This window comes from Camelus ferus, chromosome 3 (genome assembly GCF_009834535.1).
Source record: "Camelus ferus isolate YT-003-E chromosome 3, BCGSAC_Cfer_1.0, whole genome shotgun sequence".
NCBI lineage: Eukaryota > Metazoa > Chordata > Mammalia > Artiodactyla > Camelidae > Camelus > Camelus ferus.
In genome coordinates, this window is record NC_045698.1 from 65,869,919 (window position 1) to 65,897,785 (window position 27,867).

At 37.2% G+C, this 27,867-nt stretch overlaps 1 protein-coding gene across 1 annotated transcript in view; it reads left to right on the forward strand.

Annotated features, from left to right (window-relative positions):
* Positions 1-27,867, forward strand: part of LNPEP (leucyl and cystinyl aminopeptidase) — an 82,832-nt gene that overhangs the window by 15,156 nt on the left and 39,809 nt on the right. The window contains exons 2-4 of the mRNA XM_032476403.1: positions 19,978-20,818; positions 24,976-25,114; positions 26,399-26,530. Of these exons, the coding sequence (XP_032332294.1) occupies positions 19,978-20,818; positions 24,976-25,114; positions 26,399-26,530 (1,112 nt within the window). The remainder of the gene's footprint in view (positions 1-19,977; positions 20,819-24,975; positions 25,115-26,398; positions 26,531-27,867) is intronic.

Consider the following 27,867-nt stretch of genomic DNA (forward strand, 5'->3'; position numbering starts at 1 on the left):
ATTCTTGCTGTTACTTTTTTTTAAACTTAAAAATCAAAGTAAAACAAAACCCTTTCCTCCATCTCCATTCTTAGGAACCACTGATCTCTTTTCTGTCACTATAGGTTAGCTTATATTTTCTCTTTTCTGTCACTATAGATTAGCCAAAATAAATGGAATTATTTTGATTTTACATAAATGGAATCATATTCTTTTTTGTCCTGGCTTTTTTCACTCAGCATTGATTATTTTATTTTGAGACTCATCCGGGTAGTATCATTGGTTCCTTTTTTTTTTTTTTTTTTTTTTTTTTTTTTTGCTTTTTAATGTAGTTCAGTGCAGCCATTATGGAAAACAGTATGGAGATTCCTTAAAAAACTAAAAACAGACTTACCCTATGATCCAACAATCCCATTCCTGGGCATATATCCAGAGGAAACTCTAATTTGAAAACATACATGCACCCCAATGTTCATAGCAGCACTATTTACAACAGCCAAGACATGGAAACAACCTAAATGTCCACTGACAGATGACTGGATAAAGAGGTTGTGGGGGGGGGTGTTTGTATTTTAAATGGAATACTACTCAGCTATAAAAATGAATAAAATGATGCCTTTTGCAGCAACGTGGATGGGCCTGGAGATTATCATACTAAGTAAAGTAAGCCAGAAAGAGAAAGAAAAATACCATATGATATCATTTATATTTGGAAACAAACAAAAGACACAAATGAACTTATTTACAAAACAAAGACAGACTCCCAGACATAGAAAACAAACTTACAGTTACCAGGGGGGAAAACGGGTGTGGAGGGATAAATTGGGAGTTTGGGATTTGTAGATACCATTATATATAAAATAGATAAACAACAAGGTCCTACTGTATAGCATAGGGAACTATATTCAGTACCTTGTAATGGCCTATTATGAAAAAGAATATGAAAAGGAATATATACATATATATATAAATGAATCACTATACTGTACACTAGAAATTAACACAACATTGTAAGTTGACTATACCTCAAAAAAAAAAAAAAAACCCAACTGTTTTCCAAACTGATTTTACCATTTTACATTTCCATCAGCAGTGTGTGGTAGTGCTTGTTCTTCACATCCTTGTCAAGATTTGATATGATTAATCTTTTTATATTTTAGCCAATCCAGTGGGTGTGTAATGGTGTCTCAGGGTAGTTTTAATTGGCATTTCCCTGATGACTACTGATGCTGAGCGTGTTTTTGGCCATTAGTTCATCTTTTATGAGGTGGCTGTTCAAATCTTCTGCCCACTATTTTGAGTTGTAAGAATTCTTTATGTATTTTGGATACTAGTTTACACAAAGATATAAAGATATAAGTATATTAGTGTAATATATATATTATATATATTGTACAAACATATATAATAGTTCTATATATATAAAAACACAAAAGACTATCATTTCAGGTCTCCATAGTTTTCTGTTAAGAAATCCATGGTATTTGAATTGTTATTATCCTATATATGTCTTTGGTTTTGAAGTGGGTTTTTTTTTTTTTTTTTTTTTTTTTTTGGCTATTTCAAGTTTATTTACTCTTGGTTCTTAGTGGTTTGATTGTGTCTTAGCCTGGTTTTCTTTGGACTTAATCTTTTTTACATTCATTGAACTTCTTTAATATGTAAATTTGTGTCTTTCGCCATATTTACAAAGTTTGGGGCCATTGTTTCTTCAGATAATTTTTCTGCCCCAGTATTTCATTTTTTCCTGTCATCTTGGGACTCCAGTTACGTACATGTTGTTAGAGTTCTTATGCTATTTCCCATGGGACTGTGAGGCATTGTGCATTTTTTTTTCTCAATCTTTGTTTTTCTCTTTATTATTCAAATTGAATAATTTCTGTTTATCTTTAAGAAATGTTTACTATATGATACAAGAATCTTAATTAAAATTGACCTTCAGTTGAGTTGATAAATCCTCTGAAAAATAGCTGGAGTAAACAGCTGCAGTGAAACTTGCTTGAACAAATAAATCTAAAGTAAAGCTTTAAAAAATCCTATGTAATATGATTTGTTGTAAACTTTAATTGAATTGCATTTTAAGAAAATTGGCCAAATTATGAGGCAAAGGGGTGTCATTTCCTATGTTGGTACTGCTGTCAGCCAGGACACTGAGTTCTATGTCCCAACAAGCTTCAGTGCAATTATTTTTCTCCTAGTGATGATGATTTGTTGAATCTGGTCTTTGTAAGAAGATGGGAAATTAATAAAATGTTAGAAACGTTTGCATCAAAAAACATCTGTTTGGTACTCTCCTTGGTCATTGGCATTTGCTAGCAGAATGCCTCCTTTTCATCTTAAATGTTCTCCTTGATAGATATTTAAAATAATGTACTTTATACTTGCAACTTTAAACTGCCAAGTAGCTCATCTTCTTTGCACCTTCCCTCCAGCACTGAAAGGTTTTTGCTGATAGGATTACTAAACTGCACAGAAAATAACATCTGTGATTAGCCTGAGTAAATTCAGTGCAGTGTAGAATTTGAAGATGGTGAAAAATTTATCAACAGTGTTTTAGTTTGGTAAAGTAAAATCAATATCTGTGTAATGCGGCCTTTTAGATCATTTCAGCCAGAAAATGTTGAGCATTATATAAGTTTAAATTGCCTTCTTATAAATTGTAGCTGTCATTTGATACCTGAATTTCATTGTGTAAGTGCAAGTTCATCCCTTAGCCAGAAAACACCTATATTAGTAATTATACAGGTTCTTCATCCCAAGTATCATGTTGTACTGTACCAGGATTCAACTAGGACTACAGGGTAACAAAGGAGATAGCAGATATATTTTCTCAAAAAATCAGCTGTAGTATAACATGAGAAATTTCTCTAAAAAAATAATTTTTTCAATCATATCTAGTCTGTTTTGTCTGAGATCAGGATAAAACCATGTTGCTCAGTCTTAAACTGTCAGCGTGTCTCTTCCCTGCAGTGATTTTTATTCTTCTGTTTAGTCTTAAAGTATTGAGAATTCATTTTATTATAAAATGTAAAAACTCATTAAAAAACTTACTATTTTCTTTGCTCTTTTTAAAGGAAAATGGATATCTAGATTAGATCAACAATTTGTAGCATTTTGTAGACTTGTTATTTTAGTTGAGTGCTTGGACAATGTTAGAATATTCTATTACCTAAAAAGGACTCATTAAAAAAAAAGTGTCTACCAGGATGCAAGAACAAGTGACTTTTCTGAGGTTGCTTAACCATTTCCTCTAAGTCTGAGAAAGTGGTTGTTTTCAAAAATCAGCTAGCTGAATTTGGATAGAACTAAACTTAGCTGAACAGTTCTGTGGGTAAAATTCACTTATTGTTTCACTTCCATTTTCCTATAGAGAAGTTAAAATTTTTAAATTAAAAAAAGAAATCATCTTGGTTCCAGTCATTTTTACTAACTAGCTGAATGACTTTGGACAAAAGTTCATTATTTTATCTCTAAAGCATAATAGATTTAGAGAGTCTCTAAACAAGCTTCTAGTTTTCTGAAATAGCAAAAAATAAAGTTTCAGTAAAATGGGCATGCACTGTGTTACATTTGGATAATTTTATAATTGTACTGAGTGAGGGTGAAGGTCAACTTACTGCCCGTGATGGAAGGTAATACAGTGAATGTAACTGGACAAAATCAAAGAGCCCTTTTTGAGTATCTACTAAGTGCTGGCTCAGAGACTTATGAAAACCGCAGTGTCAGTAATCTCTGAGACTGCCCTGGACCTCAGGTCTTCAGCTCTGACCTAGAAGTGGCTCTATGGCCACCCCAGTCCAGCTCCAGGGGTTGCAAAGACATGGAACATGTCCCTGGCACAGGGGACCTGGCTTGACACTCCTGGGCTACTTGAAGTCATGTCTTAAAGTGTTGAAGTGTTTAGCTACTGCAGTCAGAAAAATGTGAGTTTGGAACTTGGCTGTGCCATTTTCTAGCAAGTTCTTTAACCTCTCTGACTCTTTAATTTCATCACCTACAGAATGTTGTGGGGATTAAATTAGGTGAAGTGACACACGTAAAATCATGATTAATAATATAGAAAACTAATAATTATTTAGCATTTACTGTGTGCTAGGGTTTGTTCTAAATGTTTTACACACATCTCATTTAATTCTCACAACTCAGTGAGATAGATGCTGTTACTATTTCCATTTTACAAATGAGCAAACAGCTTGGAAAGATGAATTAACTTGCTAGGGTTACACAGGAAGTGGTAGAGCAGTCGGGTTCCAGAGACATTGTTAATCACTCCGCTGTGTTCACCCCATTGTTAGCACGTGCTCAACCCCTCGGTGAATATTGATTTTTTTCTGTCTTCATTACTGGTGGTGGTGGTAGTATGGTGGGTGGTGATTTTGAACTTGGTTTTACTTGTTTCAGTGTCTAACCTGGTCCTATTCTAGGACCTCAGGCAGTGCATCCTCACATTAATTGATGAGGGAGTAAGAAACTATGAAGTTAAGTATATCAAGGCCCTTGGGCTTTGTTGGAAAAGCCCACAGCTGCACACAGGAGTTTTGTATAAAGAACGTGAAGTGTTCTGAATACAAAATGTTCCACTATCTCCTTATGTGTCTGAGTTGAAGTCTGAAATAACCGTGGGGCCCTGCATATGCCCCCATTTCAAAGATGCCACAGAATCATAGAACTATTATGTACAGTATAATCTCAGTTTTGTCTTAGGGGATAAGTTAGTCTAAGAATAGTACACCAAAATATTAATAGTACCCTGCACCAGTGATGGGTAAATCAGCCATCCATTGCTGTGTAATAAATCACAAAAATTAATGGCTTAAAACAACCACCATTTGTTTGCTCATGAGTTTGCAGGTCCACAATTTGTACTGGGCTCAGCTGGATGTTTCTTCCACCGTTCTTGCCTGGGGTCACTTGTAGCAGCCATCATCTAGCAGCTTAATTGGGAGCTGGAAGATTTAAAATGGCTTCACTCCCATATCTGGCAGTTAGTGCTGGCTTTTGGCTGGGCTTGTTTTTCCGTCTGATTCCTCATCCACAGGAGACTAGCTCATATTTCTTCTCATGGGGCTCCGAGGTCAGCAAAAGAGATATAGTGGAAGCTACAAGACTTCTTAAAACCTAGGATTGGAAATTTTTCAGTGTTGCTTCTCCTACGTGCCGTTGATTAAAGCAAGTGACAAGCCATTACAGATTCAAGGGGTGAAAATACAGACTCCCATTCCTAGCAGGAGTTCTCGTAAGAGACTAATAGGCAAATTTTGTCCTGGAATCCATGTTTCCTGATTTCACTGCCCAGGGCTATTTCTAAGACACCCCAATGGTGTTGATAATTTTTCTTTAATTTATTAACATTAGATCTTGACAGGTTAAAACATGATCTGTACATGTTGGAAGGCTTTTCCTATTTTTTACATATAAAAAGTAGAAAACATAAATAATAAAAACACCCAATATGCCTATAACTCCACCCTCCAGAAATAACCACTAGCATTTTTATGTATAAGGTACTCAACTAGATGGATATTTATTTAAAGTTTTATAACCTGTTTTATACAATATTTTGAATACCCTTTCATGTGTAAAATAGATGTAAATAATTTTGTGTCTGCATAATATTTTGTTGGGTGTGAATATACCTATTACCTGTTTCTACACACGTAGGTTGTTTCCTTTTTCTTCCAATGTAAACAAGACTGCTGCAAACATTCTTATACATGTATCTCTGTGTGGTTACTCTTAGGATAAATTCCTCTTGTGGAGTTACCTGGTCAAAGATTTTAGGCTTTTGACACGTATTGATGAGAGATGATTTTTTTATTTTAATTACCTGGTTTAAACTCATTAATGAGTATAACATGGCAGACCTCGGTTCTTAAGTGTTATAGTAAAATTGTTTTTTAGACATTCACAAGTAAATGCATACATTATGGTTTATGTTGGGGGACCTTAGATGTATACTCTTGACTGTCAGAATGAACTCTTAGATGTGAGCCTTAGACTTTTTATCAGTTTCCCTTTAACATGATCTCAAACATAATGAATAATGAAACCTAGTTAAAAATGGAAATCATAAAGAAAACTACATTCCTTTAGCATTTCAAGTCAAAATGTGTAAACCTAATTGCTAATATTGCCTTATTGACTAAAGCTTTTATTCTACACTTGAGTCCACTGATTAGATTACTTCTATCTTCTGATATATGAGTGTGCTGCCTGTGTTGCATCTGTAATTTTTAGGTCCTTTTTTTCTTTCTTTTCTTTCTTTCTTTTCTTTCTTTCTTTTCTTTCTTTCTTTCTTTCTTTCTTTCTTTCTTTCTTTCTTTCTTTCTTTTTCTTTCTTTCTTTCCTTCCTTCCTCCTTCCTTCTTCCTTTCTTTTCTTTTTTTTTCTTTCTTTTCTTTTCTTCTTTCTTCTTTCTTTCTTCTTTCTTTCTTCCTTCCTTCCTTCTTCCTTCCTTCCTTTCTTTTCTTTTCTTTCTTTCGTTTTCTTTTCTTCTTTCTTCTTCTTTCTTTCTTTCTTTCTTTCTTTCTTTCCTTCCTTCCTTCCTTCCTTCCTTCCTTCCTTCCTTTCTTTTCTTTTTTCTTCTTTCTTTCTTTTCTTCTTCTTTCTTTCTTCTTTCTCCTTCCTTCCTTCCTTCCTTCCTTCCTTCCTTCCTTCCTTCCTTCCTTTCTTTTCTTCCTTCCTTTCCTTCCTTCCTTCCTTCCTTTCTTTTCTTTCTTCTTCCTTTTTCTTCCTTCTTCCTGCCCTGCCCTTTCCCTTTCCCTTTCCTTTCCTAGTGGTTTGAGAACTTAAACAGTTTGGAGCCCTGTGTATAAGAGTCCTTCTAGGAACTCATCCTTCCCCAATCTTTTTTGTTTTTCCTGCTAATACTTAATTTGGCAGCAGTGTTATTTTGGGGACTCACCTTTGTAGGATCTTTCTGATGCATAAGTCAGTTTTCGTACAAACAGTTTTCTCTGTGTATCGTTTTCATTTAATGCAATACTTCATTGCATAACTATAATTATAATTTTATATAAACTAATTTGAAAACAGACATTAATTCTTGGTAAGAGTATAGCTTCTCTGGTGTGAATATAAGTGCTTGGACCTTCTAAAGTGTAGCCGTTTAGTTGTGGGCATCCAGTGGGCACTTGGCATCAGAAAATGTCACACAGAGGAAGTGGAGAACATTGGTTAATTTGGAGTTTTGTTAAGTGGGCATAGGTTAAAAGAACATGTGCCTTGTCTGTTGAGGTGGAAAATGCCTTCCTTTACTGAGGGAATTGACTCCTTCCTCGTTTTTTTAATTCATGTTTTACAGTTAAGATGTGTATTAAACTACAGGTGTCTGTTTTTTCCTCTTGTTGATCCTTTACATTAAATTCTACGTCTGAAGCATTTCACAGTGGAATTGTTTGTGTGCTGCTGCAGCTCTGGTTTCTGTGTGATACTCTCCTGGGGCGTTGGCATTCTCTAGCAGAACACCTCCTTTTCATCTTGAATGTTCTCCTTGATAGATATTTAAGAGAACGTACTTCATAGCTGCAGCTTTGAACTAGCTAGTAGTTGTTCTTCTTTGCTCCTTCCTTCCAGCACTGAAATGTTGATTTTTGCTCATAGGATTACTAAACTGCACAGAAAATAGCAGCTGTGATTAGACTCAGTAGATATAATGCAGTATAGAATTTGAAGATGGAAAATTTATCGACTGAATGTTTTAGTTTGGTAAAATAAAATCAGTGTCTGTGTAATGCTGCCTTTTAGGTTATTTCGGCCATAAAATGTTGAGCATTGTATAAGTCTAAACTGCCTTCTTACAAATTGTAGCTGTCATTTGATATCTGAGTTTTATTGTGTAAGTGCAACTACAGCAAATGAACATGGCCTTTAGATACACTTAATCCCTAGGGATATTTTGGGAAGAGTTGTAGTGTCTTTACAATCAAAGCAGCCATTTGACAAATATCTTAGAAGTTAGATACTTAAAAGGTAAAACCTGTGTATTAAAATCTCTGTGAATCAGATAGAAGTATCTGAAGTTATCCTGTTCCACTGGCTGACATCCTCCACAGACTTTGCTTTTGCTGATCTAGAAAGACACCAAGAGGCCAGAGTTGTTGCTTTGTGCTGTCATTTGATATTTATGGCCCAGGAGACAAAATGAAATTTCCAGACTCTTCTTATTTTATGAATTTACTTACTAATATGTGAGCAACATTTAATACACCATATTTTATAATAAAAGGTGTGAAGGGGGAAAGTGTACTGATGGATCTTGAAGAGAAATACTAGTGGGCTTGGCTAAAAATTAAAAGATGTGTTTATTTGCTTATGATACTGAATTTCCTACCCTAATTATTTAACATATTAGCAATGAGCTATTAATATAGCACTAAATAATTTGCAAAGTGTTGTGACCCACTTATCTTGTTTGACCCCTATGGTAATGTAGGCAGACAGGGCAGTTATTATTCTGTTTTAACAATGAGAAAACTGAGCTCCTGACACAAACTAAGTGGTGGAACCAGAGCTAGAACCCCCAGTTTCTCTTTATTATGCTTTAAACCTCCTAAACCATAATTGATTTAAATTATATACTGACTTTGAGGAAAGAAGAGGAAATGTCGGCTAAAGAATCAGTGTCCAGTTAAATGAAGTGCTGTGTGATTCAGAGTTCACAATCACTGAAGTACTACCAAACGCTGCTGATTTAAGACCCAGACCCAGAGCACGTGTTAGAAGGACTTCCTTATTCTCATAGCTAGCATGTTAATTCTGTCTTATTCCAAGCTTTGGTAAACCTGGGTTGAGCTGTCGAAAGTTTATGAGCAGACATGGATGTAATTTTCATTAATTAATACTTCATTTTAATGTGTTGGGTATTGCCACTTTGAGTTCAACATTTATTGTAGGCTTCTTCTCTGTTGGACACCAGGTATACAAAGATGAATGAGATAGGAGCCCCTCCAGGGAGGAATTATCTAAGTGTGAAGCAAAATTTAAATTTGTAGTTTATTTGTGCAGAAATTTCCTTCTCTGTAGGATAAACCAGGCCTTGAGAATTTTCTAAACCTTTTCTTTCTCAACCTATAATTCTTTAATAAGCAAAAGATTACCAGGATTACAATGTATTCTAGAAAAGTGTATGGACCAGGTTTTGAAACTCAGTATTTCATCCTAAATGTCAGAGGCTGTATAAGCATGTAGTTTGCACAACTTCCATTTTCCAGGTTTGAGAGACTTTCCAGGTGCTGTGTAGTGTGGAGCGAGTGCAGTGATTCATAGTTTGGGAATGATTGTTTTGATCTCTCCCTGTAGTCTCTGTAGAACATTGGCAGGGCAGCCAGCATAATTAACACTGCACCGTCTAATTATAAACACAACTCTATGGACAATGGCTACCGAGAAGCAAGCCTGTACTGGATAATCTTCCAAGTTGGCAGGATTACTTTAGAATGATGACTAGATAATGTCAAGTTTACTATAAATCAAGTTGCTTTTCCTAGATTGCCCACGGAATTATCATAGAGGGGGAAAATAAAATCTGTGGAAGTCTCACTGGGTTGTGTTTTCCAGGGCCCATTTAAGCATTTTATTATTGCAATCCTTCTAATCTTTTCCTCCTAATCGGACAGTTAAGCATCTTAATTTTTTGGTGTACTATTTTAGGGAGGGTGAAAGAATGGGTCAGAGTAGAATGTTTTGTTCTAGTAATAGTTGATTTGATTTTGAAAAGGTAAAAGAAGCTAGGGATTTGAAAAGATTGCATTGGAGTAGTGTATTAAAGAGGGTGAAAAGAGAGGCCCGTGGGCTGGGGATAGTGCAGAGGGCAGAACAAGGTACAGAGATGAAGTGGCCACACCAGCTACGCATGCTTGAGAGAAACTGAGTTGCTTGAGACCTCGCATAGCGGTCAAGGCAGAGCAGGCACTATGCATGGTGGCTGTGTGTGCTTTCCGGATTTGTGGAAGCATGGCTTAGAGCCAGGAACCGATTCAGTTAGTTTATTATATAGGCTTGGCCATTGGGTCACTGAGATTCAGAACAGAGGTGCTATCTCTGGAGATTCCTTTCACATAACTGTAATCTGAACTAATGCAGAATGGTTATATTTCTGCATAATGAGACTCAGAGTTGTAATTACCCCAAATGAAGTAAGCACTTCAAATCAAATGCTTAAAACTGAGGACTCTTTGTGTTTGTTTGTTTGTTTTGCCTCCCCCTTAGGGATTTTCCTATTGAGAAGTACTCAGTTAAAATTTTAAATGGAAACTTAAAAAGGTGTTTCCCTTTTTAAGAAAAAATATATCAAAATCTAAATGCAGAAGTGGATGAGTTAAGTGTAATTTTTTGCTTAAGAATACTTTTTTTTTTTTTTTTTTTTGATTTTTAAGAGTTCCTAAGAGGCTTCCTTTACATAGTAGCTTTCTAATCCACTTTTAATACTTGGAACTACTACCTCCACCCAAAAAAATTCCTTAGTTTTTTATTTAAGAGGAGAAGGAGAACATATGTATTTTCTAAATTTGGGTATAACTAGCATTATCACTGGCTAAATTATTTTGTGGTTGCCAGATATTCTTGAAAGAGGGAAGGATGTCAGATTGTTGGGCTTGGTGAAGAGACTCACTCTCTCTCTCTAGCTCAGGACCCAGGTCTGATCTGTCTCTGTAATGAACCTAACTAGACTTCTGAGAAGTAAGGAATTGATCTTAGAGTCAGGACTTGATATATGTGGATTTTTAGGCCAGTTTCTAGGACAGTATGAATTAGACCCAATAGCACTGCTTTCCTGCCCTCCAGCAGCATGTTTTGCTTTAATTTTCTGTTGTTTCTCTATTTCTCTTTCATTGATTTCTGCCCTTGTTCTTTATTATTTCTCCTATTTATTTAAGTTTAATTTTCTATTCTTTTCTAGTTTCTTAGGGTGGAAACTTGTTGATTTCAAGTGTTTTTCTAATATTGGCTTTTAAAGCAGTAAATTTCTCTCAAATTTTAATATGTTTTTATTGTTATTTATTTCAAATATTTTCTAAATTCCTTGTGGATTATTCTTTGATTCATGGACTATTTAGAAGCTTATTTTCTATTTTCCAACTATCTAGAGATTGTCTAGTTTACTGTTATTAGCTTTTAATTATTCCCATTGTGGTCAGATAACACAGTCTCTAAAAAGACTATTTCAGTCTTTGGAAGTTTATTGAGATTTTATTTTATGGCCCAGCATATGGTCCATCTTGGTAAATGATCCGTATGTTTTCTGTAGTTGTTTGGCGTAATGTTCTATAAATGTCAATTAGGCCAAATTGGTTGATAGTATCTTTCAGATATTTTATGGCTTTACTTATTTGTTGTCTACTTGTTCTATCACTTATGAAGAGAAAAATGATAAAATCTCCAATTTCGGTTGTGGATATTTCTATTTCTCTCGAGTTTTGCCATTTTCTGTTTATGAACTTTGAAGCTTTCTTGTTAGGTACATACATATTTAAATTTGGTATCTTATCCTGATGAATTTCTTTTTATCATTGTAAAATTTCATTCTACTTTGTTAGTCTATTTGTATCCATAAATTTAAAATATATCTCTTATTGTCATATCTTTTATTTCTGTATGCATTCAAAATTGCTCACATGTTATTCTTGCCTTAATAAGCAGATACTTTTAAAACATAGTCTTTTAAGGAAACTTTAAGAAGAAAAAAGAACATAAACTTTTGTTTTTAACAACGTAATCATTTTTGGTATTCTTCTTTCCTTCCTAAAGATCTGAGTTTCCATATCGTATCATTTCCCTCAAGCCTGAAGAGCCATTTTTATAATTTCTTATAGTGCACATCTGCTTGAGATGACTTTGGCAGCTTTCATTTATTTGAAAATATGTTTATCTTGTTTTTCAAGGATGTTTTCACTGGATATAGCATTCTGAATTGATTTTTTTTTCTTCCAGCCCCTTAAAAATGCTGTCCTGTCATCTTCTGGCCTCCATTTTTCTGATGAGAAGTTAGTGTTCTTTGCATTCTTTTTCTCCTGTATGTAGCATATTGTTTTTAGGCTCTTTTAAAGAGCCTTTCTCTTTATTTTGGTTTTCAGCAGTTTGACCATATTAAGTTAGATATGATTTTCTTTGTATTTATTGTCTTTGGAGTTTGATGAGCTTTTTGGATCTGGTAAATTTTGTTTTCAGTAAACTTAATAAAATTTTAACTGTTATTTCTTCAAATATTTTTTTGGTTTCACTCTCATGTTCTTCTGGGGCTCCTATTACATATGTGTTAGATCATCTGGTATTGTCCCACAAATCCCTGATGCTGTGTTTATTTTTCTTTAATTCTTTTTTTTCTTTGTTCCTCAAATTAGTAATTGGTAGTAATCTGTCAAGTTCATAGGCTCTTTCTTCTGCTGTCGCCAGTCTACCATAAAGTCCATTCAATGACTTTTTCATTTTTGTTATGGAAACTTTCAGTCCTAGAATTTCCTCTTTTTTCTCCCATTTTTTTTTCTTCTAGTTTTAATTTTTCTGCTGAGATTCCCATACGTTCCTATATTCTCCTTTGTTGTTATTTTTTAAACAAATTTTCCTTTCCTTTTTGAGACACATTTATAGTAGCTCCTCTAAAGTTTTTACCTACTTTAGATACTAAATTGTTAAAAAATTGTTCTGTAGAGTGTTGATTTTTGTCTTAGTAGGCAGTTTAGTTACTAGCTGATCACCTTGTGTAGGTTTGGTTTTTTATTTTGCTAGGACAGATCTGTGGAAAGCTCAATGTTTTTTTCTAAAGCCCCTCTAACTCAGTAAGACTTATCTTTCAAACTCTGTTTCTATTTTTTTTTCTTTTCAAGGCGTGGTTTTAGACTTTGTTAGTGTGGGCCTAGGGTAGGCTGTCGGGTGTGTTTTTACCCCTAAGGTGAAGCGTTTCCGGTGTTTTCATGCTCAGAGTGTAATGAGTTCTCTTTGTTCGGGCTGGGTTAGACTGCAGTGTTTCCCTTAAGCTGCTTGACCTCTAGTATCTCTATTCCACATTAACCTTAATACAGCCACTCTTCTGTAAGCCTCACATAGATATGTCCTGCATTGATTAGGGGCTCTCAGGAAGCCTTTGTACAGACTTCTCTGGTTTCCCCCTCTGACAGCTCCCCCTTGTCCACATCCCTGTCTCTCCTTGTCAGTCCTGCTCTGCTTGGACTCCAGCTTGCTGTACTACAATTAGGAAAATGTCCCAAGGCAGAGAACCACAGCAAGTGTGGGCTCACCCTTTCCTTCTCTCAGAGGTCACATTCTTGCTCTGTTTTCCGGTACCTGAAAATAGTGGCATCATTTTGTTCAGTTTTCTAGTTGTTTATGGGAGGAGGAAAAGTCTGGTACCAGTTACTTTGTCATATTGGAAGTGGAAGTCTCCCACAGCATTTTTACATGTATTGAAGTGAACTTTAGGGGTAGCTTAAAAGGGAAAACTAAATCTAAATCTTCGTCTCTCTTAGAACTAGATAGGTAAAGCGAGCTTATGGGTGCTCATGAACAGCATCGTTTCTGATCTTCCCACTTCCCACCCCTAATTACCTTCTCTCTTCACAAGGGAGGCAAAATGGGTGAGGGGAACAGAAGAGAGAAAGACCTTAACATGGGTTATGACCTTGAGCCTATCAACTGGAAAATTGAATGCAATTTGTGGAAAAGCACTGTTATTAGTGGTAATAGTAGGAATGTATGAAGGACTTTCTGTGTTTGTCTTTTATGACAGTGGTTAAGCAAACAGGATGTGTCAGGGAAGGGGATTACTTAGAACTTCTTTAAAACTTGTTCTCCGTTGGTGACTGCCCTTCAGATTCCAGTGAGATAATGATGTATCTAAACTTGTAACTTAACAGGGACATTGTGGCTAATAGGAAAAGGTTTTCTTTGAGTGTGGGTTAGGCGGGATTGAGTAATATTTTGTTGTAAAGTCTAGTCTTTCCTTTTCAATGTTAAACCTCTTTAAAATAAAATCTCTTTTTGATGGAAGAGGACTACTCATTAGGGAAATAGTTACTTTATTTGATAATTAACCATCATTTCAGAAATTCGGTGAAGTTTCCATTTGGAAGTGATCTAGAATATATAAATGGTTTTAGAGCTTTTAGCTCTATTTAGGTCTGTCATAGAGGCCTCAGAGAATAATCCTTTATTCTTAGGGCCAAGTTTGAATGTAGCAAGTTGCTGTAGTACCTAATTAAATATAGCAATTCATGGGTCTGCCCCAAAAGCCTTATTAGACTAGGCTTATTCTTTTAAAGTTGTTTTGCTTGTTGATTTGAAAATACACCCATTTCATTTCATTTTCTCATAAAATGTGATGACAGTTTAAAGGGATTAAAGTCTGTGGGAAGTTTGTTCCTTTTAATTCAGATTATTCTCCATGTTGCTTGCCATAGCTTTACTTTTTGTTCTGTTTTCTAAATTGAACCTCTCAGTTAATCTCTCTCTTGCCAGCAGCCTCTGTGCATTTTCCTCTTAGCTTCTCACCACATCCTCCCTACATGTTTAACCCCAGATTGACCATCTGCTTTCTCTACCTTTTAAAATTTTTTCCATTTACTTTTCATTTTAAATTGTGGTAAAATACACATAACACACTTTCTCTTCTTTTGGACCTGGGCTGGCAAGCTACTCTAAAGACATCTGTAGAGACTGCAGGTATGATGAATTCCGGTGGGCTTACTGAACTCTCAGCCATACTTTGCCCTTGGGTCAGCCAGCCTTGGTCCTCTCCCGTAGCATCTGTTTTTTTTATTTTTTTAATTTTCTCCTCAAAACTCCTATACCTTCTTTTGGCTCTGGGCAGATGCCCTTGCCTCCTCTGTCCCAGAGAACATGGAGGCTCTGTGCTGTTCATCACACCGTCAGCTCCGCGTGCTCATATACGCACTTCTTCCCTAACTCCACCTCCTGTCCTCCAGGCCTGGAGGAAGAAAGGTAATCACTCTGCTGGAGTTCTTGGGATGTCTTCCTCTCCCTCTGGGATTTTACTCCAGCATTTCCTCTTATCCACTCCACCTTCACATTTTGTTGTTCTTTGCCTTTCCTTCCTCACAGAAATACACGCTTAACTTATTTCCATCTTAAACACAGACGGACAAACAAAAACAAAAGGATTTAACTCTTCTCTATGCCATGTCTTCTTTCAGTTTGACCCTACATTTTTATTTTCTTGATACACAGCTCTATGTACCTTGAAAAAATCGGCGGCAGCACTTGCTTTTCCCTGTTAGCTTTCCGTTCTTTCTTTGGGCAACCAAAGTCAGGCTTCCGCTCCCACTACTCCACTGAAAGCTCCTCATAAAAGTCACTGGTTATCTGGTTGCCAAATTCAGTGGCCTTTCTAGGCTTCATTGTCCTTGACCTTTGCAAGACATTTAACATTTAACGTCCTTTTCATGAAATCCTCCCTTTGCTGTCTACTGTCCTCATTTTCCTGCCTCTAGTGCATTCTTCTTATTCTCCTTGCTGCCCCTGTTAAATGGTGATGCTCTCTGACGCGTATCTCCCTTTCAGTAGTCTCACCCATCTGTGTGATTTTATCATGTATACACAGGTGATTCTGAAATCTGAATCTCCCATCCAGATCCCTCTTTTGAGTCCAGACTCACATAACATAATTCTTATAACATATCCTTACAAAATGGTAATGTTTTTCATATTTGTAGGTGAGGAAATTGACGCTAAGGGATGTTTGGTAACATCAAGCAGTCAGTGGAAGAGCCAGGATTTGAACCTTTGTCTAAACTTAGACTTTTAACTCCGTAGTATGCTATTAATCAAACATCTCCACCTGGCTATCTGACAGATACAGTAAATATATCATGTCCCATACCAAATGTCATCTCATAACTCCATTCTCAGTACCCACCCCCAAGAAAAAAGAGAATATGGAACCTGCATTCTCATCTGGGTGGATGGCATTCCTCCTCCCACTATCCAAGCCAGAATGTGCATAGGGAACTGACACTGACTTCCCTCTGTCTCTACCCTGCAGGCCTGTCCAGCCCAGCAGAGCATCAGATCCTGTGTGTTCTCACTCTCTAACATGACTTGATGACTTGTAATCAGTCCCTCCTCCTCACGTCCACTGCTGCTGTTATAGTTTTTAACTTTATATCAACCTGGGTCGCCTTTATAGTGATAATCCATCCCATTGCTTCTCATATTATCTGAGCTGAAGATTTAATTTTCCTTGTTTTTTTGTTTTTTAATTTTAATCTTTTGCAGAAGTTTTGTAGCATGTTAAAAAGTGAATCATTGTAGAACTGAAATGAAAAAAGACATGTAAAATATAAGCTCCATTTTTTAAATTGTTAGGTTCGATAGATGTAACGTTGCAGTCAGTTTGCCAAAGAAGTCTTTAAATACCAACGTTCTGTGTGTATCCTGTCACAGACAGGTAACAAACAGTTTGCACGTTGGCACTGGTCCACAGACAACATCAAAGAGCACAAGTTCACAGTATCTGATGAAAAGAAATAGCTTCAGTTTTCTTAGATTATAACCACATGGGCCTATGTTATTTAAAACTGAAGTATTTCAACTAGGATGTTCTTTGCTTTAGGTTTATAGATAGCTTGTATATGTGGATTTAGGAGGTTTTAGAAAATTTCCTGTTTCTTTAGGTTTCCTTCTTTCAATATAAACAAATCCTTCTAGAGCAAGAGGTAGTCATGTGTTATGTTAAAATTTAATGCTGAGATCAAAATGTACTCACTTAAGAATCCAAAGCAAAACTTAAATAGACTTGAAGTACCATCTTCATGGGCTACCTGTGATAAAAGTGTTTTCCCCTGGTTGGATATAGTTAACTTGTGATTGCACACACATACAAAAGTTTGTTTCTAATATGCCGTAAAACACAGCAGATTGGTTGATGAATAACTCTCCCAGACTTCAGACAATACTATAGAGCTACAGTCATCAAGACAGCATGGTATTGGTACAAAAACAGACATATAGACCAATGGGACAGAATAGAGAGCCCAGAAATGAACCCACAAACTTTTGGTCAACTTATCTTCGACAAAGGAGGCAAGAATATACAGTGGAATAAAGACAGTCTCTTCAGCAAATGGTGTTGGAAAAACTGGACAGCAGCATGTAAAGCAATGAAGCTAGAACACTCCCTTACATCATACACAAAAATAAACTCAAAATGGATCAAAGACTTAAACATAAGACAAGATGTGTTCCATTTCTGAAAGATTAAATTTCTGTGTAGATGTTAATCTGACTGGGTGATAAATAATTAAAGTAAGTTATCAGGATTTGGGCAGGCATCTGACTAAGCCCTGGTTAAAAGATTGAAGTTATTGAAATACAGAGAGGAGATGCCAAAGTAGCCAGACTGTAGGTTACCCCTGGGCTTTAAACAGGGGATGGCTGAGGAATCAAAAAACACAAAAACAAAGCTCTAAGGGGATAGAATTCAGGTATGAGAATGCTCTAAATATTAAGCTGAGTTTATACCTAGAGTTAATTTAGAAATTTATTAAAGAAAACCATATATCTCAGACCCACAGTTGTCTACATCAGGTCTGACACAGAACAGAACAAATTGACAAGTGCCTAATCTTGCCATGTGAGATTTAGAAAAAGTCAGAAAGGCCTTTTAGACATTTTAAAATAAAAAAGCAAATTAAGCGACTAATCTGCAGCACTGTACCAGGTACTGAAAAACTACCAGAGACAATTTCTAACCATTAAGGGTTAAAATTTTTTTTAAAGCTCAGTTACAGCAATATTTTCTCTCTTAATGAAGTAATTGACCCTCAACCACAATTAACTATCAAAACAAAACGAAATTTTGTCACAAGAAGTTGGAGCCCTGTAGAAAGTTTAGGAGGTTAAATTCCCGAAGCAGGATGTATCACCCTTCTTCCATTTCCAGACCATTCACGGGGGCTGGATGGATGGCAGATTGCTAAACCCGCACACCCAGAATGTGATTAAAAGTTTTATTCAAAGAAAACTTTTTAAAGTAGCATAGCTTTTATGAATTTTGGAATGGAGAGGAGGTAGGAAAAGGCAGCCTCATTGAAGTCTCTGTACTCCCCAAGGCAGAAAGAAGTGAGATGAGGTGAAAAGAAAGTGTGTTTTTAAAAATTGATAAAGAAAAAGAAAAAACAAAAAGAAAATAACTTTTGTTAATTTGCATTGTGGAAAATTGACTTATGGAATGATAGGTGTTTGCCAGGTGGAATGGGATGGGAGAAATGATGGCATTGTAGGCAGAGGAAACAGGGAGGAAAACAGACATGTGCAGAATGGCATAGAAGCAGCTCTGCTTGTCTCAGAAGAGCGAGCAGTCTGAGGCGGCCAGAGCACGTGTAGGAATGCAGCGTCCATTGCTGCCTGGGATCTGACCATGGAGAAGGCTTAGACCAGTGCTTCTCAAACTGAGGTTCACATAAATCTCCTGAAGATTTGTTAACATTGAAATTCAGGGAGGGGACTTGAGAGTCTGCTCTTCTAAAAAGCTGGAATATGATCCAGATGCTCTGGTCCGCAGACCACACTTTGAGTAGTAAGACTGTAAGTTTTATCCTAATGCTTATTGGTGCTTTGTTTCATGGATTATGAGTTGCCACTGTTTAATTAGTAATTACTGAGTAGCACAAAGCACATGGCATTTCTGTTAAGCTAGATGTTAATTTGATATAAGTTTTGCTCTGCTGATGGTGAAATAATATTCTGAGCAACTTCGTTGCCAAGTACAGAAGAAGAAAATCATTTAGGTACAAGCTCTCATCCTTCATTGTGTTAGTTGAATAAGGGGATGCAATATAATGGAAAGAATCTAAAATTTGGAATCAGATTTCTAGACCTGGGCTTCAGTGTCAGCGTTAGGACTAGATAACTGTGACTTTTTGAAGATAAATTAACTTGTATTTCTGTTTTTTGTTTGTTTTCCTGTATCTGAAATAGTTATAATACTTGCCATTTGTAGAACTATTGTGAGGATTAGAAATGATGTGTATAAAGTACTATCATAATCCCTGTAGGGAAAGACTAATGGGGGTTTCAGTTATCAAACTTTTGATCTAGTTCTGGGAATTATTGGTCTATATGTGATTGTTTACCCCTCTACTTTTTGAGTCTTTTTTTCTAAGTGATTCCTGGCAAGTTGGAGAGTGGAGTTTTTTGTGGTTTTAAATGCCCCCACCACTACCCCACCCCCAGATCCCCTTACACTCACGGTGGGTAACATGGTTGTTACAGAGGGGAGTCTGCTGTACTTCTGGATGCTGTAGAAGCATGAAAAGACAGGTTGGAATGTAGTTTTATCTGATTTTTATAGTTCTTTTTTCTTATTTTTAAGTATTTCTTGATTATGGAAGTGTCCTATATAACTTTCCACTTGCACTTTGCTGTGGAACAGGATTATCCCTCTTCCAGGGGGAGAAAGTAACCCAGCCAATTGCTCAGTCATTATTCAAGCCTGCAGAGGGGCATGCCAGTTTGTGGTACTCCCTCGGGAGAATGGAACTGAGGGAAGAGACCCGCAAAGCCTTGGAAGCAGATTTGAGGCCTTGTAGGCAGGAATTCTGAGGGTTCTGGTGCCCAGACTGCAAAGAGGGGTGTGGACTGTGGGTGGGCACAGCTTTTTGATCTTACTGACCCCTCACCTGTCCTCTGTTGGGGACAGTTACAGCCAGAGGTGGGCCAAATCAAGGCCCTCTAGAGCCCAGGACAAAGTCCCAGGTTGTTGGGCAGGAGTGTATTAAGGAAATCAGTATTTAATCTCAGCTGCCTTTTTTTGATACTAGTCTGTTTATTTAGCTTTCTTACTTCATGACTGTGATATACTCTTATTTGTGCTTGAGTTTTTAATGGATGATACAAGAAAATTATAAGGGTTTTATTTATAGTTCAGAGATGGAATAAGTCTCAGTGATTAAAAATATTCTTAGCTTAAACACGGTCTTGCTAGTAGACATTTTATTATGAGCTCTTTTCTGACGCTGTGCCTTGTCCTTATGTTTTGTTTTTTTAGATCGGCTTCAGCTCCCCAGGAATATGATTGAAAACAGCATGTTTGAGGAAGAACCAGATGTGGTGGATTTAGCCAAAGAGCCTTGTTTACATCCTCTAGAGCCTGATGAGGTGGAATATGAGCCCCGGGGTTCACGACTGCTGGTGCGGGGTCTTGGTGAGCATGAGATGGATGAGGACGAAGAGGATTATGAGTCGTCTGCAAAGCTGCTGGGCATGTCCTTCATGAACAGAAGCTCAGGCCTTCGGAACAGTGCATCCGGCTACAGGCAGAGCTCAGATGGCACTTGTTCAGTCCCCTCTGCAAGGACCATGGTGGTCTGTGCTTTTGTCATTGTGGTTGCTGTTTCCGTAATCATGGTGATTTATCTACTGCCCAGATGTACCTTTACCAAAGAAGGCTGCCATAAAAAAAACCAATCAATGAGACTGATTCAGCCATTTGCGACAAATGGGAAGTTGTTCCCATGGGCACAGATCAGGCTTCCCACTGCCATTATGCCAGTACGCTATGAACTTAATCTCCACCCAAACCTCACCTCGATGACTTTCAGGGGCTCTGTGACCATTTCCCTCCAGGCTCTTCAGGCCACATGGAATATTGTTCTTCACAGCACAGGCCATAATATTTCAAGAGTGACCTTTATGTCAGCAGTTTCAAGCCAAGAAAAACCAGTTGAAGTCCTGGAATACCCATTTCATGAGCAAATCGCTGTTGTTGCCCCTGAAGCCCTTCTTGAAGGGCACAATTATACCTTGAAGATAGAGTATTCGGCAAATATATCTAGTTCTTACTATGGGTTTTATGGCATCTCCTACACAGACGAAAGTAATGAGAAAAAGTATGTAGCCCTCTTACATGATTCTGCTGCTTTGCTCTCTGATGACTTCTGCAATATGAATCCCTTTGCCCACACCAGAGACATTAACAGCAATTTTTTTTTTAATTTAAGAGGTTATGTGCAAAATAAGTAGAACGATGATTCAGAAGGGTGTACTATTTTTCCTGAGTGAAAGCCTTGAGCATATATCACATATATCGTATGTCGTGGTGGGGGTGGGGGCATGCTGATGGAAGGATGTGGATAAAGATTATATCAGTTACATTCTCTATCCCCAAAACTTAAGTTATCTTGAGCTTTTCATATATTCTAACATGAATCTAGTTTTTTTGTCACATTACAAGCTCTCGATGGGAAGCAGAGTAAGGAAAAATATGGATTATTCTTTAGGACTTATTTTCCTATTGTGTGGAACTTTTAGGAGGTGCTAACTGAGGTGGAAAAAGAAAGCGTGAAGTGTTGTATATGTACAGATGTCATTTTTAGTGTCTTTAATCTTTGCTGGTTTATTTTTTTTAATGCCATTCTATTTTGGGTTTCTGATGGAAATTTTTTAAAAGTCTAGGAGAGACTTAATGTAATTTTTTTAAAAAGTGACTTAAAACATAAAAGAATTCTGCTGTCTATTTAGACCATATATTTTATATTTTAGTCTTAGTGTTCATGGCTGTAGTTTTAATTTCTGGAAAGATGCAGTGCACAGTACATACAGGTTATTCTTAAGTACCAGTAATGTCAGTCCTCTTACGTGTACAAAGTCCTTGTCAGATCGTCTGAATGCATTGGAGCATTCTCTCGTATTCCTTTGTAACCCAGTATGTGAATTTCTCATGCTTGCCATTTGGCTAATGTATGTTGGTGTACTGAGAAAAAAAGAAATGAATATTTTAAATCTATCTTAAGTTTTTTGATCCTTCTTAAGTGGAGAAAGACACAAAGCAAGATCTGTAGTCCTATTCAGATAATTTTTCTCTTTCCCCTTGATGAAATACTTTTAAAATAAAGGACATGCTGGCTCTTGCCATCAGATCTGACATGAAAAGCAAATTTATCACTGCAGTGGTAGTTTGGGCCTCCTGGCTTTACCTCTCCTTCTATAATCTCCATCATCTCTAGAAATTATAGGATATACATAGAAATAGTGTTCTTAGTATGCAAACAGACCTTTAAGGTAAATCCCCTAGTCATCTCTTGCAGTCAGATTGTTGTCCTTGGATTGTCTTGGGCCTACCTGGCTGAAATGGGAAGAATGAATGTTGTCTGGCAGAGTCAGGTGGTTTTGGATATGATCACTTGTTGACTCTTGCTGTGGGCTGGATTGAGTTGTGGAAGATGATAGAAATTTGAAAGACAGGTTCTTAAAATTGAGAAATGAAGTAATTTTTTTTTAAATAGTACTTTAAAATCTCTTAAATTAGTCTGTGAAACTCTGCTATTAAAAAATATATGAATCCATTAACTTACCTGGTTCAATAAAATGAATGCCCCACATGACTGTATATGTTGATACAAGATAAAAGTTTAGAAGATTATTTATACCTTTCAAGAGATCTGAAAACTAATTCAAAGCAAGTAAACACAGTAATTAAGAGATACATTCCTTATGGATTGGAAAATCAGAGTATGTGTAAATGTCAAATTTATCGACACTGCTTAGGGTAAGGGACTTTACCTATGTCATCTAAGGGGTGGAGATGACCAGTAACCTTGCAGTTAAATCTAGAAGTTGTTGACAATAGACTTAAGGTTCTGTATAACAAACTGATACCAGAAGAACTTAGTGAACAAATTTAGGATGGGGATGTGTTTTATTTCTTTGTCCTTCAATCTCTCGGTGTCTTTCTTGAACTCTTAGAGCATCCTCCTAACTGGACCCCTCACCTCTGATCTTACCACAGCTTTCCCCATCCTCTTGTCCTCATCTTTCGTGCTGCTGCCAGACTCGTATTTCTAGAAGTGCAGATCTGACTGTGTTGGTCTTTGGTCTACGATCCTTCAGCAGATCCTCATTCCTAACAGGATTTAGATCAAGAGTTTTCAAAATGTGGGCCGCTGTTTGTTGTTGTTGTTGTTGTTGTTGTTGTTGTTGTTGTTTTCATTCTCACAGCCCTCACCTGCCTTAATGAACATCATGTGCACTTTCCTGAATTCCAGTGATAGTGGCAGCCCATATTTACTTGAGAACTTAAGTGCTGGAAACTGTTCCAAGCATTTTATATGTTTAGTCTTCCAACCTGTCAAACTCACTAAGAATTGCATAGTTATGTTTTATTCATTTTACAGATGAAGAAGCAGAGGCACATGAAGTAACTCATTCAACATCTTATGGCTAGAAAGTAGCAGAGGGGGAACTCAAACCCAAAGTCGTTTTAACCACAAAGGTCACATTCTTAACCACTATAGTGTAGTGCCTCCTTAGTTCCCACCTCTTCTCCTTTTCCCACTGTTACCTCCAGTGCTTAGAATTCTCTTACCTCACCTTCAGCTAATTCGTAATTGTCTTCAGTGCTACCAGAGGTCGTGCTTAACCTGCACCTAGTATTTCTGAAAGCAAGTCATTGATGAAAGACCAAGCTGCAAGGTATTTGGCTTAGATGGGATAGATTACAAGTACCATTGAGCAGCAGCCTTCTCAAAGGGATTTTTATGTAAGATAGGTATTATTGCATCTCTTTTAACAGTAATTTTAGATTTTACTTGTCTTAGAACGTTATGATCCAATTTTTGTCCAAAATGATGTTCCAAGTAGACACTCATCTGAATAGCATGGATGTCACAAAACCTTATCCCCTGGTCCTTTGTGGCCCTCTTCCAAAATCTTCTGTTAACTGGGTAAGAATTTGGGAGTGGGGTGAAGCAATGGAATGTTAGAAACATAATATGTTTAAATTGTTTCGTGTATGTTGATTGCTATCGTTTTTCCAGCTTACCCTAAGAAGCAGTTATTTGGGCAAATTTTTACCAGGACAAAAGTATAATAATTTTAAGTATGAAAGTAGAGTTATGACTATCTAACTTTTATAATAAACACCTGTTTAGGACTTTGTGCCATACAAGTAGTTGTTATTAGGAATAGCCTTTCTTGATTCTAGTAAAAACCGTAAGTGTTTGGTAGGGGATTCTACCTAGATCCTCATTTAACAAATAAGGAAGTGAGATGTAGGTCACTGAATTGCCATCAGTCATACGGCGGGTACATTGCGGAGTTTGGGTCTTCTGACTCCAAATCTCACACTCTGTTATACTTGTTTTTTAAAGGTGGAAACTAAGTCCAAAGCAAATGAGGCCATCATGTCCAAAGTGATCATTGTGGATGTACCATACTGACTGTGCACACCAGGACCACGCTTGTCCTGATTACTCTATGGCCATGTTTGGGTGATTTCCCAGATGAAGATATTTTTTATTCCTTTGCTTAATTATAAAATGCATTTCTCTTCTTTTTATGCTTTTCTTCCAATTTTAATTGAGGACTTAGAATTAAATTCTCAAGTGTCATTGCTGTGCTGTAGGAGGGGGAGGAAATGTTTTATTCATTTCTAACAAGAGTAAAGGAAACCAGCATACTGCAGGACCCCTAGTTTTTTCAGTTGTCTTGAAAGTGCAGGTTGCAAGTTGGAGGTATAGTGTTGTGAAGCCAGTCTATGTAGATGACCAATGCCAGTGATGACCATCTTCCACACCAATCTTTCTTCAGAAACTTTTTTTAAGACCTCAGTGGCCAGCTGCAGCCTACCTTTGTGGCTTCATCTCCAGCCACACTGGATGGCCACCCCAGTCCCTGAACATGTACTGATCTTTCCTTATGCTTCCTCTTCTTTCTAGAGTGTACTCTCTTCCCATCTCTACCTTTTCACATGTTCCTCATATTTAAAGACCCTCTTCAGATTTTGTCACCAGGTTCCTTACAGTGTCTCCAACACTAGCCAGAATTTGTTTCCTACTCTTTGTTTCCATTGCTTTGTTCTCACTGTTAAGATGTGATTTGCAGCCTGACAAATTTCTGCCCATCATATAACCTCTGCCTCTCCCAGTGGCCTGTGGCTCCTTCAGTGGCTGGGATTGTGTGATGTTGATCTTAGTATCCCTAGAACTTGGCAAGGTACCTTGAATAATAGGTGCTCAATAACTATTGGATGGATTTGCATTTGTTTTAGGTACTTTGCAGCAACTCAATTTGAACCCTTGGCAGCAAGATCTGCTTTTCCTTGTTTTGATGAACCAGCATTTAAAGCCACATTTATCATCAGGATCATAAGGGATGAGCAATACACTGCTTTATCAAATATGCCTAAGGTACTGTTCTGTTCCTTGACTGTAAATCTTTTAGTGGGACTCTTTCTTTGTTATAAATACTTGGATTCTTCTTTGCCGTACTGTTGAGAATGATTAAAATCATATACATTCTTAATCCTTCTTAAACTGCTTAAATAAACCTAAAATATGTATTGGAATCAATTGAGAAGTCAGCCTCAGGAGCACTTGAGGAAAGAGAAAGACGGGATGTGGAATGTACGGGCAGGAAATGTGAAGTGTGTACTGCGTACTGAAGTCCTGCAAGTATTAACACTAAGAACTACTACTAAAGAGCACAGTGGTGTTTTCTGAGATGTGGTGAAATTTGCTATTCTATTTGATAGAGTTGAATCATGACTGACCTTGGTGTTTTACTGGTTACTAAAAAACCAGTACTGTAACCTGGAGGTTTACCAACCAGAACATGAACCTCTTTCTTGGATGTGAGCTCTGCTTGGGAAGCAGTGAGGGTGAACGAGGCAGAATTGTTTTTATGCTAAACAGAGCTGAGGGGATCCTTTTGTTACATCTGAGAGCTGTGTGCAGCCTGATGGGAGCCTCTCAGAGCCCGTGCGTGCGGCTGGTGGGGAGGAGCAGCCACGTCTGACGACTATGCAGTCACCCCTGTGGGCAGGAGAGGACCTGGTGTGTCCTTCAGCAGCTCTGCTCCTAGGCATACTCTTCTCCTTAACCTTCCTCTGAGAGTTCGAATGCTTACTTGCCTAGTAACCCAAAACATTTTAAATTCATGGCTGGAAAATACTGCAAAGTTGCCTGCATTCCCTCATCTTGCACGTACTGCAGACTCAGCCCCTTTGATCCCACTTAGCCTTCTTGTGGTCAACAACACTGTACTTTACAAAATCATTTCAGAGCATTTGGAGGGATCAACCAGCTGTAGCTTCTTCTTTTGTGAATGTATTTTTAACAGTGGAGGGGAGTACTCTTAGGTCATAAGGAAGGATTTTAGTATTGGTGGTGTGTTAAAGAGGAGAAACAGAGCCACTGTTACTTACTGTCTCTAACTTACATTTATTTGAAGCTACTTTTTGAGACTAAAAACTTCTTAAGGATATTTACTATACTCAGTATGTCCTCATGATGAAAGATGGTGGAACATACCGAGACTGTGGGCCATGCTGTTTACAAACTTGTGCTGAGAAATTAAACTATGCCAACATCTTCACTTTGTATTTCTTATTTGAATTTTCAGTTTCTCAGTTTGTTTGTCACCGTCATATATTCTCATAGTTACGGAACTGTCATTTTCCCCTTTGCCTGTAGAAGTCGTCAGTCATTATGGAAGATGGACTTGTTCAGGATGAGTTTTATGAGAGTGTGAAGATGAGCACTTACCTGATTGCTTTCATTGTGGGCGAGATGAAGAACGTGAGCCAGGACATAAATGGAACCCTGGTATGTTGTTGTGGTAATTGTCTTGAAAGCCTGTTTTATAAGAGGTCAAGAGGAATTCTTTCATGATTTCTGGTAACTGCTTTGTGAAGGAAAACAAACTTCTGAATCACAACTTCTGACACTTTTTACCAGAAATATTACTGTTTGCTTAGCTGTTATGTACTGTTATTAATTGAATACCTGAAAATCAGTAACTTTTAAGTTTCGTTGAATTTTATTTTTATAAGAGAATTTCAGTAAGACAGTATATGTATAACAAAGCCTCCAGAACTGTGCTGTACAATGTGATGGTCACTAACTTTAAGTGACTATTTAGACTTAAATTAATTAAAATTAGATGACAGCATCATGGCTGAATAAGATGTCTCTTATTCATGCCTCTCTCTTATTCTCCTCTCCCAACAACAACAATTTGGCTTCTATCCGTGGACAGAAAGGCCTTTGTGGAAGCTGTGGGGTCCAGCACTATATGCTAAGGAGCCCGGGAGGAGTCTTGCCCATTCATGCATCAGGTACTAAGCATACAGACCTTGGACCTGGCCTTGGGCCCTGTAGTAGCCCATGAAATGACTCTAGTCCCCTCAGCAGTGGTCTGGGAGGTCCTGAAAAATAGTCCTAGGCAATCATGCTTGGATAAGAGAGCCTTTGTGATCGTCCACATCTCCAACAGAAAAGTTCCAGCATGCTGCTGAAGCCAAAAATATGCATTTGGATGCATTGAAGAGAGCACTTAGTAAAGACCAGAGGAGGCGACTGCTACTTCAGATGTGAAGACAGCAAATCAACAATTTAAGGGACATGAAAAATCAAGGAAACATGACACCACCAAAGGATTCCAGTAATCTTCTAGTAACTGATACCAAAGACATGGACATCTGCAACTTAACCCAATAAAGAATTCAAAATAGCCGTTCTCAGGAAACTTGATGAGCTACAAGAAAACACAGAAAGATATTTTAATGAAATCAAGAAACAATACATGAACAAAATAAGAAGTTTAACAAAGACATAGATGGGATAAAAAAAGAACCAAACAGAAATTCTGGGCCTGAAGAACAGTGAATGAAATGAAAAGTGCAATACAGAGCATCAACAGAAGAGTCAAGCAAGCAAGAAACAGAATTTGTGAGTTAAAAGGCAGGAAATTTTATTTTATCTTGTCAGAGGAGAACAAAGAAAAAAGGATGAAAAAGAATGAAGAAAGCCTACGTGATTTGTAGGGTACCATCAAAAGAAACAGTCTGTGAATTATTGGAGCTCCAGAAGGAGAACATAGGGAGATGGGGACAGAAAGCTTACTTAAAGAAATAATGGCTGAGAACTTCCCAAATCTGGGG